The sequence below is a fragment of the Sinocyclocheilus rhinocerous genome, unplaced genomic scaffold (assembly GCF_001515625.1).
Source record: "Sinocyclocheilus rhinocerous isolate Xijiao unplaced genomic scaffold, SAMN03320098_v1.1 scaffold1919, whole genome shotgun sequence".
NCBI classification, from domain to species: Eukaryota; Metazoa; Chordata; class Actinopteri; order Cypriniformes; family Cyprinidae; genus Sinocyclocheilus; species Sinocyclocheilus rhinocerous.
Window position 1 is genome coordinate 10,071 of NW_015646355.1, and position 16,683 is coordinate 26,753.

Below are 16,683 nucleotides of genomic sequence, written 5' to 3' on the forward strand. Positions count from 1 at the left end.
CATGCAGATGGTTGCTCTGAGCACAACAAATATCAGATGAAGTGAGTCGTACTGTTTTTATCCACTTTTAACTTTAATATTTGGTATGTCCACCAATGACAGCAGCCAATGACAGCAGCCCATCTCTCTGACATAGTGTCAGTATATTTCCTGAGAACTTCAACACTAATGTTATCCCATGCCTTCTGCAGCTCAAGCCAAAGGCTTTCCTTTGAATCTACAATAGATCTGTCCAGTTGATTTTCCAACTCGCCCCAAATGTGCACGATGGGGTTGAGATCCGGACTTTGAAGGGGGCCAGCCCATCATTTGCTCCGGGTGTGTGTTCACGGTGTGTGTGTGTTCACTGCTGTGTGTGTGCACTTAGGATGGGATAAATGCAGAGCACTAATTCCGAGTATGGGTCACCATACTTGGCCACATGTCACGTCACTTTCATTTTTAATATTCCAGCAGATTCCTTCCATCGCAGCTAGTTCCGGCAGTAGTTTGTTTTATGGGTATTATAATGCCCAATTCAACAAAAACAACTGAAATATGCCAAGTGTTCTAAAAATTTTGGCCACCACTATAGGATTTATTTATTTATTTAGGAGTCATTTTTTAAATTTTTGATTATATTGTTATTTTAGACACTAATGTTACATTTCTAAAAAAAATATGTAAGTGATTACATATAAAAAATGTCATTGTAATTAATATTTATTTTTTGCATTTTATTTTTTCTTATTTATCTATTTTATTAGAGGTCAATTAATATGGGTTTTGAGAAATATGGAAAATGTTTATACATTCATACATTGACTAAGCTTTTAGTAGATTCGAAACTGACACAAAAAATGTGACTTCTGTTCATTTTCCCATTGGACACATTATTAATGCTCATGTGAGTTTGTACCGTTTTCATGATATTTGATGGTCCAGTCCAGATCATCTTCATTATCCTGCACCCATTCACACGCACCGCGATCAAAGTCACAGTCCGTCAGGAATCCTGCTCAAATAAACACATACAGCACTTTCTCAAAGCATCTGAATGCTGGAAAGACAAAAGCGTTTTGGATGTAATCTGAAAGAGTTTGCTTACTTTCCTTCAGCGGCGCTGCCTGGATCTCCTTCGGCTCTGATTCTGGACCGTAAACAGGCACAAAGTCATCTGGAACTACAAACGGAAAAACACACAGATCATAAAGAGCATTTCCAACATTTGTCTTCAGTCTCTGTCAAACCAGAAGAACAGACAGAAAGCAGCACGTAATGATCCAGACGCTGTTCCTCAGAAAACTGAGCTGAATCTGATGTGCTTCTACTGAAGGAATATCAGTGCTGGCAATACAGCAGGAGAATAGCCTAACTTTATTTAGAATACTGTTTTTATGACTCTCTTGAATGAATAATGCACAATGCAAATGAGCTTAATTATGATTTCATGCTTACATTAAATGATTTGAAGATGAGTCAATGGCAAAAGTTTTCTAATTACGGTTATACGTTTTAATACAAACATTTTTGAAGTGCATTAATACGGTACTGGACTCTAAGAAAAGTCCATAAAAACAGGACTTAATATGAAGGAATTGTGCATTGCATTGTGTTGTGTTTAGGGTTGAAGAACATCTCTGTAAACTTAAATTAATAGGTACTATTCTCACTGTCTGTTTTCCTATGGATTTTTAAAAATATATTGTGTCATTAAAAAAAAAATGATCCAGACGCTGTTCCTCAGAAAACTGAGCTGAATCTGATGTGCTTCTACTGAAGGAATATCAGTGTTGGCAATACAGCAGGAGAATAGCCTAACTTTATTTAGAATACTGTTTTTATGACTCTCTTGAATGAATAATGCACAATGCAAATGAGCTTAATTATGATTTCATGCTTACATTAAATGATTTGAAGATGAGTCAATGGCAAAAGTTTTCTAATTACGGTTATACGTTTAGAACAAACCTTTTTGAAGTGCATTAATACGGTACTGGACTCTAAGAAAAGTCCATAAAAACAGGACTTAATATGAAGGAATTGTGCATTGCATTGTGTTGTGTTTAGTGTTGAAGAAAATCTCTGTAAGCTTAAATTAATAGGTACTATTCTCACTGTCTGTTTTCCTATGGATTTTTAAAAATATATTGTGTCATTAAAAAAAAAGGAAAAAGTTGCAAAGTAATATTGCCCAATTATTTGTGTGTATAATATTTAAGATTATTTTATTTGTTTCATATTGTACTATTAATTATTTTAATCGCTTTAATATTTTATGTATACAATAATTCTAACATATTTATTTATTTTGCACTAATAATTTATTTTATTATTTTTATTATTAAATATGTATTATTATTTTATTTAAATTAGAAGTCATTTTTACGTACACTACTACATACAAAGGTATTAATATTTATGATTATTTTATTCATTTCTGAGTATACTGTTATTTCAGTCAGCCACTGTAATATTTTAATGTTTAATTTTTTATATTTAAAAAATAATATTGATGTGATTAATATTTAATTTGCACTACCAATATTTTACTTAAATTAGAGGTCTGTTTTTCTATGGATTTTGCTTTTACTGTGTTGACTTACAAACTCTTTAAAATAGAGTATTTCAGCTTCTGTTGTTAAATCAGGGAAAGCCCTCACTAGAAAGTGAATATCTGAAGAAGAGAAGGATCTTGCCTGTGCTTGCAGACTCTCGTGTGTTGTTAGGAGAGCATGAGAGAGAGTGCTGCTGATGAAAGACAGTCTAACAGCTGTTCTGACGCAGATAATAAAAGGCTTGAGCCCTTTCCGGCTGTTTCTCCCTCTCTAGGACAAGAGCGCTGGGAGATGTTTCTTAAGGCAGAGGGGAATTTTCTCCCCAGTGTCTTGGGCTTGTCTCCTCTTGTCGGATCTCTAACATGAGTCTTGTCGAGAGGTTTAGAGTTTCTAAGACATGTCCTTTCATTGTGTTAAACATAGTTATTTTTCCTGCAGAAATAAATGCAATTATGAGATCTGATGATGAGATTTGAGGTCTTTCATCTAATATTTATATTTTATTTTATTTCAGATTTGATAGTTTTAGTTTTAGTTTACAATAACAAAACTACATTGTACATTTTTTGGGTTAGTAGTTTTTTGGAAAAACGTCTTTAGTTTTTATTTTTTTTTAGTTTTAGCCATTTTAGTACTTCAACTTCATTTCGGTTATTTGCAGTTAGTTTTTCACTTAACATTTAGATTTTTAATTTTAATTTAATTTATAATTTAATTTAATTTAATTTAATTTAATTTAATTTAATTTAAGAAGACCTATATATATATTTTTTTGTATTCAAAACATGGTTATTATGTTAACTAAAACCATAAAAAAAAGGAATAAAGAAAGAAATCACTTGAAAATTACTTGAAATGAAATAGACATTGCTGGAAAGTGAAAATCCATTTCTTATTTTCATTTGGTTAAAGTACTAAAATAAACTAAAACGCAAATAAAATTTATTAAAAAATTACATATTTAAAAAAATAAGAATGTAAAATGTAAAAGTTTCATATAGTTAACTAAAAACAGACCCATAAAAACATTTTGTCACTTGAAATAAAAACATTTTAACTTAAATTAAATGAATGAATGAATGAATGAATGAATGCTTATTTTATTTTAGCTAGTTGCCATTTCTCATATTCATTAGTTTAACTTGATGTACGAATAATAAATAAATAATAAATAAACTAAGCTAAATAACAATAATACAATTATTTAAATTATTACAATAATACAATTATTGACATTAAAAAACAAAATATTACTAAAAGCTAAAATTATCCAAATTTCAACTGAAATCTAAAAGGAAATGGAAAACTACACATATTAACAGTATTTCAAAGATAATAAAATAACATTGAATCAAAAGATGTAGATTCCTAAAATTGAATTAAGGCAGAGTGGAATTAAATTAGAATGAAGTTTTTAACAACAATTAAATGTTTCAGTATAAATTACATTCTTATCCATTCAACGTATTAACATTTGATGGTGGAAAATACCTACAGAAGAAAATAATCTATAAATAAATCCTGTGTGCTAAAATCATCTGTGTTTATTGATGAAGTCTGCAGGATAATGGTGTTCAGATGTGCTTCACACACACTGTACATCCGCTCACATCAGACCAGTTTAATAAGCACTTACTCCACCAGCACCAGTTATTTCCTCCTGCGCAAACCCCCCACACCATCCTGCATCCGCATGTAATGCTGCTTCCTCTCACGGGGAAATAATAAGAGTCAGATGCAGTTGTGGAACTGGAAATGATTCTTGGTCTCCCTGTCTGTACATGTAGCTGGGTTCAGTCCCAGCATGCCCTGAACACAGACCCCGCTCATCCACTGTGCTTTCTTGGCTTTGTGAAAAATACTACAGCAAGATATGAAAAGCTCTAAACATAAGTGTAGTTATTGTTTGCTAAAACTAAAACTATTAAAAATCGTTAACTGAAATAAGGAGAGAAAATAAAATTACATATTAGACAAAAAAACTATAAAAACCCGAAAACTTGCTCTTGCAATTAACTTGAAGTACTTAAAAGAACTTAAACTAAAACATTAGTGTTGTTATTATTAAGCAAAAGTTAAAACTATTAAAAAGAATTTTCATGAACAGAAATTAAGGTGAAATAAAACAAATATATTAGATGAAAAATATAAAAACCATGAAACTTAAACTTGAACTTACTACAGTATAAGCTGAAGTACTAAAACGATTTAAATATTAGTGTTGCTATGAAACAAACTATTAAAATCATTTTCATTAACTGAAATAAAACTGAATTAAAATTAAATTTCATATTAGAAGAAAAACTTTAAAATCACAAAAACTTGAAAATAAAATAAAAATACCAGATTAAAAACTTTAAGATTAAAAAACCTTTGCAACTAACTAAAGTTTAAGTTGAAGTACTAAAATGACAAAATCTAAAACAATGCTGTTAGCAAAACTAAAACTATTAAAACCATTTCCGCTAACAGAAAAAAGCTCAAATAAAATAAAATATAATATAAAAGAAAAGAAAAAAAAGAATACAATAAAAATTATAAAATAGAATAAAATACTAAATATAATAGAAAACTAACTGTAGTTTAATTTGAAGTACAAAACTGAATAAAACAAAAAGAAAAATAAAATATAATATAAAATAAAATAAAAAAGAATACAATAAAAATTATAAAATAGAATAAAATACTAAATATAATAGAAAACTAACTGTAGTTTAATTTGAAGTACAAAACTGAATAAAACAAAAAGACGACTGTTGTTCTTGTTAGATAAAACTAAAATGATTAAAATATTAAGTTGAAACTAAAATGACTAAAACTAAAATAAAATAAACTAAAGCTATATATAAATGTAAAAAAAAAAACATTATAATAAAAATGACAAAAGCACATAATAGAATTACTCAAATTAAAATTCAAACTATAATAAAAGCTAATTTAAAATATTAATAAATACTATAATAGTACATACATATTATCAAAATAACACTGTATGAAGTGTTTTGCGCTAAATTCCTGACTCTCCATATTCATTCTGTCATATAAAACACAATAATACCAATCTTTCCGTAACAGCAATCCCTCGCAAATGTTTTTGTGTTGATTCTCATTTTAGTCTGTAATGCAACACACCCAATCTGTGTGCGGTTAATAATGCCTAGTTCAGTTTCTCCTGCATGTAGATGTACTGTATATCTGCAGCTGTGAGTGGACTCAGCACATTATTCAGTATATGTGCTCTTTAAATAGGACCATGCGTGTCAACAGTGTAAAGAGGAGTATTTTTAGTGTGTCACTCACAGATAGCGTCTCCTCTGGGGTTCAGCTCCTCGCCCTCCAGCTGGTTTCCCGTGTCGTCTTCCTCTTCCTCCTCTTCCTCTTCATAAAACTTCTCCTCCTCTGGAAACACAGGTTTCTGCTCCGGAGGGCCGATGTAGACCTCGCCGTCGTAGTCGAAGGGCTGCAGGCGGAGTCGTGGAGATCCGGTCACCGCAGGCTCGGGGATGGTGTTGTCAAACTTTCCTCCCAAATTGCGAGTTTTGGAGGGAAAATCAGGAATAGCTGCAGGACACAGAAGATGGAATTAAATGCATGAGAAAACTGGAATGAAATCTTGTATGCTGATGTTGAATGATGTTTTGAAGCCATTAAAATTCAAAAATGCATATACGGAGCCTGTTTATTTGATCCATGCAATCGCAGCATTATTGCATTAATCATTTAATGTGCTTTATATACGCCATAACTGCATCTCTGGATATGTATGAGGCTTTTCCATGCAAAGTGCATCTGTTGTGCATGAAGCCATTCGCAAACGTCAATAATTCATTTGCATGGTAACACTTTACATTAAGGTTTTAATATTAGTTAACTAAATTAGTTAACATTAGTGCATTATATAAATATATAGTCCAGTCCTATAGATATCACATTAACTATTGCATTAACAAATGAGACTTTATTGTAAAGTGTTACCTGTTGCATTTGCAAAGCATTAAATAGGTTGCCAAAGCAGACGTTTCCTCTTAATGCTGATGTTTGCCTGTTGTTTTGTACCACAAAAGAATGTTTTCAGAAATCACATCAAAGATCAGAGGTCAGAGGAAACGTCCTTCTGCACATACAGCCACTGAACATTTGCTCTGCATCGCTGGACTTTCTCACCGTTGAGAAACACTTGTGCATTTCCTTTCTCACCTTCCCAGGATCTGTGATAAAAAGGCTTGACTACAAAAACACAAAGGATTCGATTCACATGAGTTAAATGATGTTGCTCAGAGGTCAAAGTTCAGGGGACTCGCTGAGATCTCAGTTCAGTTTAAAGAAACAATTCACCCAAAATGAAAATTTCCTCACTCTCAGGCCATCCATGATGTAGATGAGATTGTTTCTTCATTGTTTCTTCTAGCCAGAAGAAACGGTTTGAAATTACAATATCTTAAAGATGGATGTGTTTCAGCTTTTGTCTTCTCCGGATGTTAACTGATGGACTGGAGTGCTGTGGATTACTTGTGGATTATTGTGATGTTTTTATCAGCTGTTTGGACTCTCATTCTGACGGCACCCATTCACTGCAGAGCATCCATTGCTGAGACACTGATGCAATGCTACATTTCTCCAAATCTGATGAAGAAACAAACTCACCTACATATTGGATGGTCTGAGGGTGAGCACATTTTCAGCAAATTATCGTTTTTGGGTGAACTATTCCTTTAGAAAAGTTTTCCTACGTCCTTAGATGTTTCTCCTAAAGTTCCTCTATGTGTGGATCCTCATTCATTTCTACAGAAGTGCAGCTTTGGAGTCTATGCAGATAAACAGCACAGAAGAACCGTTTCCTTTGGCTTTCACTTGAGTGTGTTCGGTACAAACGCAGATATTTACACAGGTGGGATTTCAATTGCAGACTTTCTCTGCCTGACACCTGTGAAATTCAGGAGGCTCTTTAAAGGAGCTGCTGATGATTCCTACAGCATTTTCTTTCCTGTCATTTCACCCCTTCAAGGCTAATTACAAACTGATACTCACACAAATGAACTCAAAATATAATCGCATATCCATATGCAAAATATACAGTAGAAGTCAAGAGTTTGGACACAGAAACTTACTCTTAGGACTATCTATCTATCTTATTATTTCAGAGTTTTCTTGAGGTGCATTGTTGCTTTTTAGTTTTGTTAAGAATTTCACACATGCATTATATTTTAGATTTATATTCTACAAAAATAATTTCAAGAATTGAAGGTCTTTAAGATCATGAGAAACATACATTCGGTCAGTATGTCCAAACTCATCACTGGCGGTGTATATTTCAACCAAATGCAACCATTCCAATCTATAATACTGTATATTATGCATATAATTTTACTGATTCATTGCTTTCATGTTTGATTTTGTCTCTCACCTGAACAATCAAATCCACTGCCACGGAAGCCCTGCTTGCATTTACACTTGTAGGATCCATGAGTGTTGATGCACTCAGCGTGATGACTGCACTTATGTGTGTTGGACACACATTCATTTATATCTGAAAATACAGTGTTTTAGTATTACATTTCAAATTATGGATCATTCTTATCATTGTTTCACATCTTTCAGTTGCATATGCAATGCATATATCTAATAGATATAAGAGTGAATGCACATTGTTTCAGCGGCCTTGATTCTGTAAGTATTTTAATAATTCTCTCCAAGCATGTAAAAGGTTATTTATTAAAGGGTTCTGAGTCATGAACCAAAGCAAGAGGCTCCAAATGAATCACAATATTTCAAGCAAAGGTGTATTTGAAAATTAGAAAAAAAGACTGTTTAAGTTATTGTATGAGGAATTAAACTACTCATCCCATGATGCACTGTTACAATCAAATCAGTAATGACAATACAATGTAGCAATTCTGAGAAAAAGTCATAATTACGAGATATAAACTCAGAATTCTGACTTTTTCCTCACAATTCAGACTTTTTTCTGAATTCTGAGTTTACTTCCTGCATTTCTGTTTTTTTTTCTTTTAGTTTTGTTTTTCACCACATACTGTAGATACCAAAAAATAGATATTATAAAAAGATAATTGCAACTTTTTATCTCGCAATTCTGATTTTTTTCTGCCAAATGCAAGTTTATATGTCACAATTCAGACTTTTCTTCTCAAGTTTATATCTCACAATTTCGAGTTTATATCTAGCAGTTCTGAGTTTATATTCTGAAAAAGTCAGAATTGTGTGTTAAAAGTTGTGAAACAAGCTTCCATAAAATGTAATATGATTTATTTTTTCCTTAAGAAGTTTTTGTTTGTTTCTGATTTGTCTCTTCAGCAGAAGCAAATATCATCAATAAACAACTTCAGAGTTCATACACTTAAAAAAAAAAAATGATGCAGGATTAACTTTGAAACAAATTTCACTCATAAATTGCTAGTAAATTTTAAAAATGATTACAAAGAAACAGCAAGTAACAGTGAATTAAACCTGAAACTTTGAAGTAGAAAAACAGAAATAGTATTTTCTTTCAAAACATACAATAATCTTTGTTTTATTTACAACTTTACAATAAAGTTTTACTTTCAAAACACGACTGCTGCACTCTATTATTTAGTCAATAATAACAGCAAGTTGCACTGTTCCTTTCTTACCAACGCAGTCGTATTTCCCATTGACATATTTGAGATCATAACCCATCTGACACTTGCAGTAGTAGCTTCCAAATGTATTGGTGCACTGACGGTTGAACGGACACTGGTTTTTCCCGGTTGCACATTCATCAATGTCTGAAGAAGAAAATGAGGGAAACAACAAGAGTTGATTAGGCATCTTGACTATCGGCTTTCATTGATCCAAAGTGACTTATGAATTTCCATGGTTTTTCCACCAGCTCTTGATTACAAGGATTTTTATAAAATAATTTCAATACATAACAATCACAAATAAACACAAACCAATTAAATATTTTAAAGCAAAGCACAACTATACAAAATGCATCTATCTATCTATCTATCTATCTATCTATCTATGCTTGCTTGCTTAAAACAGGAACAAATATCTGCTAATGAGGTCAGAAAAAATAAACTTAATTCAACAGGGAAAAAAAATATTATTTTTTCGGAACCCACAAATCTCATTTTAAGAATAAATTCAAATAATTGCCAGTGGGGTCAGAAAAATTTACTTAAAATTATTATTATTATTATTATTTTTATTATTATATTTCCATTGAAATCTAATTTTAAAATTCACTGATATTTCTGGGTTGACCACTTAAAAAATCTGGTTTATTTTAAGCAAAAATTAAATAATCTGATGTCTCCGATATCAAAGGAAACATTTTTTTTTTTTTTTCAGTTTAATCAGATGTAGAGGTCAAGTTATTATTGGTATGATAAAGAAAAAACACAGACCCAAAATCTGACTTGAACTGAGCAGCTCCATCACTCTCATCAGTGAGTGAGCAGTTACTATAGCAACAGCTTCATCTGAAGAGCGGGTGTCATTGAGCTGTTCTCACCCTCACAGGTCTTCCCATCAGATCCCAGCTGCAGGCCAGGAGACGGACAGAGACAGCGGACTTCACCCTGCACCTCCTCACAGCCGTACTGACAGTGAGCCAGAGAACATGTCCTCGAGTCTGCAGGACACACGTCAAAATATCCACAGACCTTCACTTTAATACAAGACAAACTCAATTCAAAGGCTGATTGAATTAACTAATGTACAAAACCTGACATTAGCCTGAATAAAATGTTAAATAAAGTCAACTTTTAGGTCATTTAGTATGTGCATCTTAAATTATTAAACAGCAAGAACTTGCAATATCAAACCAATGGGCTGCTGAACATGCTCAGTTTGATCACCAATAATCCATTGCACTTAAAACATTTGTGCTTTTGGTTAAAGCATGTCGACTTATGAGCACATGCAAATATTTGTTATTCTGAATTAGCCGTTTAGCTCTATTTAATGTTTTTTAAGTCACCCTTCGGGTGATTCATGTTCCATGTGGTCAAATTTCTTCCATTTTATGGAATAAATTGTATACACTTGTTTTGGTGCATATAAATAATATGACATTTTGAGTTTGTGCAACTAATTAATACACAAATTAAGCAAACTTAAATTATTTAGTGGATTTACATAAGATTTACATCAATAATGTGCAATATTAATACTCTTACTAATACTAATTAATACTGCTTCAAAACGATAGCTTATTGAACTTGGATCCACAAGTTTAAGAACTTACTCTATTATACTCACATTTAAATATATTGCAGCACAGTCACTTACTTGTACAGGAACCATCAGACATCAGCATGTATCCGTTTAAGCAGTAGCACATATAGCTACCAAATGTGTTCATACAGCGATGTTCACAGGGCCGAGGCTTTAGACCGCACTCATTCAGATCTGAAGCCAAAGACAGAAAGAGACAGGCTACACTCTAAAAAATGCTGGGTTAAATACAACCCAGTGCTGGGTAAAATAGGGACAAACCCAGCAATTGGGTTGTTTTGACCCAGCGGTTGGGTTACTACCCAGAAGGTTGGGTTAAACATTTAACCCAACCGCTGGGTTAAACCAACACAATTGCTGGGTTTGTCCCTATTTTACCCAGCACTGGGTTGCACATTATTTCTGTATTATATAGCATAAATACCTTGTACAGTCTTTTTTTACTGTACTGTAATTTACTGTATGCATGGATGACCTACTACATTTGGTAAAATATATCTCATGTAATCTCACAATGCAGTGACCATTTTTACTGTAAAATATTACTGATAAATCCTTATCTGACAACAGAGATTACCATATACTGATATGAGACTTGTTTTCCTTGATGATATTTCAGGAACCATGGTGTGTGTGTGTGTTTTCTATCAGCTTTTAGAATCAGAACTAGCCATGCAAGATTGCGTGAATGAATCACTCTTTTGAACTAATCTGACGAATGGGTTTGGGCTGAATTAGTTTGTGACTCAGTTTGATTCACAGTTCACTGACGCACTGAATCACTTGCAAAGACAAACAATGGAAAAGCAACAACAACAACAAAAAAGCCTTACTTGAAATAAAAAACATTAACTTAACATAACAATATACAAAAAAAAAAAGCAGTATAAGTTGAAGTAACTAAATAAAATAAAATAAACAAAAAACTAAAACTCATGAATACAAAATTATAGAGAAATTAAATAACGTATAATAAATAATAAATTAAAAAAACTGGGAAAAAAACTAGTGCTGTCAAACGATTAATCGCGATTAATCACATCCAAAATAAAAGTTTTTGTTTACATAATATATGTGTGTGTGTACTGTGTATATTTATTATGTATATATAAATACACACAAAAACACAACAAAATTACTAAACATTTAAAAAATATAAAAATAAACAATCAAAATATTAACAAAAACTGTAATACCGCTCAAATACCACTGGCACAAACCTTGACTACATGTCTTTCCAGTGTATCCGGGGAAGCACTTGCATTTGTTGGGGCCGACACACTCGCCGTGTTTGCAGCCCAGGTCACACTGAGCTGGTAAAACATTCAACAGTGGAGATATATTAGTAAAGGAAACAGCGCAGGTCAAATCCGTTCACAAAACCACACGTCTGGAAACCAAAGCCAACTTCTGTTTTCCCAGATTTCCTCTCATAGTTCAGTGTGGTTTAAAAGCACCAAACCGCAGAAAGAATGAACATATCATATGAGTTTGTGGATGGAATATTCACCCAGTGTTTCCATGTTTTGAATGACTAGCTACAGTCAAATGAACAATTCTCAATCAATCACAGTATGGACAATTATATGACAGTGTTGTAAATAAATAAATAAACAAATAACATAAGATTATGAGAATAAAGTCATAGCATTGTGAGATTGAAGTTGTAATATTTTGTGAATAAAGTCAAATGTCCCGAAATATTAACTTTATTCTCAAAAAATTATGACGTTTAATCTCACAATGCTATGACTTTATTCTCATAATTTTGACTTCATTTTCAAACTATTACAAGTTTAACCTCATATAAGACTTTGTTCTTCTATTGGAACAACTTTATTCTTGTAATTTTGACTTTATCAAAGTATTATAACTTTAAACTCACAATTCTACAACTTTTTTCTTTGTAATCTTGGATGTTTTTTTTTTTTACATGGCAATAAAACGCCATTGTACACTTACATTCTTGTCACTAAATAAAATTTAAGAAAAATCCACAACTTTATTTTCAAAATATTACGATTTTAATCTCATTTTGCTAAGACTTTTTTCTGGTCATTTTGACATTGTTCTCAAAATATTACGACTTTAATCATGTAATACTATATTTTATTCTATGATTTTATTATACTTTATTGTCAAAATTTTTCAAGTTTAATATTGTACATGACTCTCGTATTGCTGTGACTTTATTCTCGTAATTTTGACTTTATTATCAAAATGTTAAGACTTTAATCTCAAAATGCGATGACTTCATTCTCATTTAGTTTATTCTCAAAACATTGTGACTTTATTCTCATAATCTTTGATTATAATTTTTTTCTTTTTTTAATGTGCCATTAAAATGACATTGTATACATCCTTGTCACTAAATAAAAATAAACCACATTGTAGAAATGTTCATTTCTCCTCATTTACCTTCACAGTGTCCTTTGCGGTTTTTCTTCCATCCATAACAGCACTCCAGTCTGCTGCCGTATCGACAAACGCCTGCCAAACTCCTCACTGGGATCTGACGCTTTTCCCTTTCCAGAAAACATCAGAAACATGTCAGTTTTACAAAAAAGATGGGAGGATTTCTAAAAATGCATTTAGATATGATCCAAAAATCACAATATAAAAGCAAAATAATGTTTTTTATTATTAATATGAAAACATATAAGAGCAAAATTGTGAAATTTACTACCAAATTCTGAGTAAAAATTGTTAATCTACACACATTTTTCAGTATAAAGCCTGCCATGACTAGTTGACCACTGGATGTATTTTAGGCTTTTAGAATATCACATGTTGTTTCAGGTGAAAATGAGCCATGATTTGAAGGTAAAAGTCTCTTTCTGGTGACCTGTGACCCTCCTAGACTAATTGCAGCTGTAAAAGCAGCAGAAATGGGGAGAAACACATGAAGATCCAGCGGGGATTTGAACAGACAGGATGTAGGAACCTCTGTGTTTATGGCTCTTTAAGTGTTTAACAGATGCCTCTTACAGGAACCTCTAAAATCTCCTTGACCACATTTCTGCTATAATTAAACCTTGCACTATTCACAGCAATCACACCTCAGCAGATGGATCAGGAGCAGAAGGTGCGTGTCGTTTACACTGACAGTTACTTGAACAGGCTTTCATAGACATTTCACATGCCTGGAAGAGGTTTTGGCTATGAAATATTGCTGCAGAAAATATTTAAATGAGCTTTTCGCTTAAAATCCCAATGCATTTTTAAAAGTCTGATTATAATATGAGATTTCTTGCCACTTAATAGGAACATTTTGTAAATAAATGACATTGCAGCAGTGCACAATGCATCAAATAATGAACAAGATGAACATTTATGAATGCATGTATCAATCTTAGTTATTATATTGATACGTTTAACACATAACATTTGTAAATGTCATACATTATATACTTCCATCTTGTAAGCTCATTTGCATTAAGTTAAACATTTCTCAACTTTGTCCAGCCGCTGTACACACACAATGCTTCAGTATGTTCACAATTTGTGGCTTTGAGAAGATCTCTGTTATATTTGAAATCATCTACAGTATATCCAAATGTGCTACTAAAATGAAAACAATAATTAGTAGTTGGCTGATATTTCGGCCAGTATTTGGCATTTTTTAATTATCATCATAGTTTTTCTGTTTGGCTGATGTGTCTGAGGACTTTTATTTTGACAGCTCTGAGAAGGCCTAATACTTTCTAATACTAATACTTTCTCATCTACAGTATTCAGCAAATATAGATTTATATCACTTAAACAAGTCTTTGAATATCTAATAAAATTTAATTTCACAAACCTTGCAATAATAATAAGTTCAATAATAATAATAATAATAATAATAATAACAAATTCAAATTTTCAAAATTTTCTCTTTCTGGACCAATAAACATAAAAATAATACGGATGACTCATCCTGCACTACACAAATTTTCGTCCAATCAGATGCTCTCTAGAATGAGCAAGCCCCTCCCAATTCATCTGCCTAGCAACAGAAAGTCAACTAAAGTCTATAGCAATATATTACCTTGCCCCAGTAACTGTTTCAACAGAAAATATGTCAAAACAAAAGACAAAACTGCTTTTATTGAGTGATCAACATCCTCTCTATGGTTCCAGATGTGTGTAATTCTGCGTGTTTCTCATGTTGGTCTCTAAATTTGGACCAGGCTCCAGCGGGACGGAGTGAATCAGTGAACTGACGGAAATAAACTCTGTACAGCAGCAAATGGGAGCCAGTCATGTGAACAGGTGGCCAACGCTCATTACGGCCAAAATTAGCAGCTCATTATTGGCAGATTAGCACCGACAGCTTCACAAACCAACACAACAACAGCCATTTACTTAAACACTGCACAAATACTTCAAATCTGTTCAAGCTTGTGCATCACTTACAGCTACTTTTGTATTTAATAGTGATTTAAATTGATGATTAACAGCCATTCAAGTTAACAATTAACTCAGGTTTATTGAAATTCATTGATTCAGTTGAAGTAATCAAAGTAAATTCACATTACTCTGAAAAGAAAAAAAGATTTCTATTTTGATAACACTAAAACATCTCATTAGTTAACATTAGTTAATGCATTAACTAACAATGAGCAATACATTTGTTTCAGTATTTATCGATCTTCATTAACGCTAGTTACTAAAAATACAACTATTCAAAAGTTATTGTACAAAAAAAATACAACTATTCATTAATTGATCATGCCAGCTCAAATAAATTAAATTATATAAGGTACAACTTTTGATTTTAATAATGTATTAGTACATTTTGAAATGAATATTGATAAAAAGATTAATAAATGCTTTATAAGTAGTTGCGAGTATAGTTAAATCATGTTAACTAATGCAGTTAACGACTGTTAACAAATGAAACCTTATTGTAAAGTGTATTTCTGTCTTGTCTTCCATTTAAAAAAAATCTAAAAATGTATACATCAAGATATGCTTACTTGAGAAGCAAAAAGACTTCAGATATTAAGTCTTGTTTTCTGAAAAATGCACCAAAATTAAGTGAGTTTTTGCTTAAAACATTAAATATCTGGCAATGCGATAAGACAAATAATATTGTTTTTTGTTTTATTTAAGTTTATTTATTTATTAACATATTTTTTACTCACTTAATTTTGATTGTTTTTATTTTTCAGTTTTATTGCTTGTTTGTTTATTTTTTTGTTTGCAGTTTATGCATTTAATATGGCTGCAAAATATATAAAAATGAAATATTGACCTTTAATTCAAAAGGTTGCATTGGTCACAAAAGTTTTTGCACATTAATTACTGTTGCCTTTTAACTTATGAATTGATCTGCTCCATAAATCACTCCAAATAAGATCTCAATTAAATGCAGAACAATCTACTGTACTTCTCAGATGTTTCTCCTAAGAAAAGACCTAACTAATCTGACATGCGATCTCAACAATGTCTCAAACTAAAGTCTCCAATCCAAAGTCAGAGATCTCAATATGAGCATTACGATTGCTTAAGTTTCTCCACAACAGAGGCTGTTTAACTTCAAGCAGGAGAAGGTCACTTACCTGTAATCTGCAGATCCTGAGGAGAAATAAAGCAGGAATGACAGAGCGCTGATCCACGTCAAATGTTTCATGTTTTAAAGCAATCCTGTTTATTTCTGTGTTGTCCTTTTATCTTCTGTTTGCGTTTCCTAGTGTGATTGCAGGATAAAGTCTGCAGCGTCTGTCCTCTCGTCTCGTGAGTGTCTCTCTCTCTCTCTCGTCTCGCTGAAATTCCAGATGTCATTGCGTTGAGTGACAGAGGGGCTGGAAGTCTTTGTGGGGGTGTTTCAGACATCTTCTCTCTGAAACTCAATCTGTGACGTCTAGATTCAAACATCTCACTTCACGCTCCAGGAGAAAGAAAACCTGGTTTAAGAGAAATTCAACTTCTGAATGAA

The 16,683-nt window shown here is 32.2% G+C and overlaps 1 protein-coding gene across 1 annotated transcript in view; it reads right to left on the bottom strand.

The window, feature by feature from the left end:
* The window catches only part of egfl6 (EGF-like-domain, multiple 6), a 19,891-nt gene extending 3,415 nt beyond the window's left edge, over positions 1-16,476 (bottom strand). Inside the window, exons 1-11 of the mRNA XM_016511628.1 lie at positions 16,307-16,476; positions 13,179-13,285; positions 11,981-12,073; positions 10,815-10,934; positions 10,036-10,155; positions 9,167-9,301; positions 7,942-8,064; positions 6,702-6,764; positions 5,838-6,098; positions 1,088-1,162; positions 899-994 (exon numbers count right to left, since the gene is read on the bottom strand). Of these exons, the coding sequence (XP_016367114.1) occupies positions 899-994; positions 1,088-1,162; positions 5,838-6,098; positions 6,702-6,764; positions 7,942-8,064; positions 9,167-9,301; positions 10,036-10,155; positions 10,815-10,934; positions 11,981-12,073; positions 13,179-13,285; positions 16,307-16,377 (1,264 nt within the window). The 5' untranslated portion in view covers positions 16,378-16,476. The remainder of the gene's footprint in view (positions 1-898; positions 995-1,087; positions 1,163-5,837; positions 6,099-6,701; positions 6,765-7,941; positions 8,065-9,166; positions 9,302-10,035; positions 10,156-10,814; positions 10,935-11,980; positions 12,074-13,178; positions 13,286-16,306) is intronic.
* Positions 16,477-16,683: the final 207 nt, after the last annotated feature.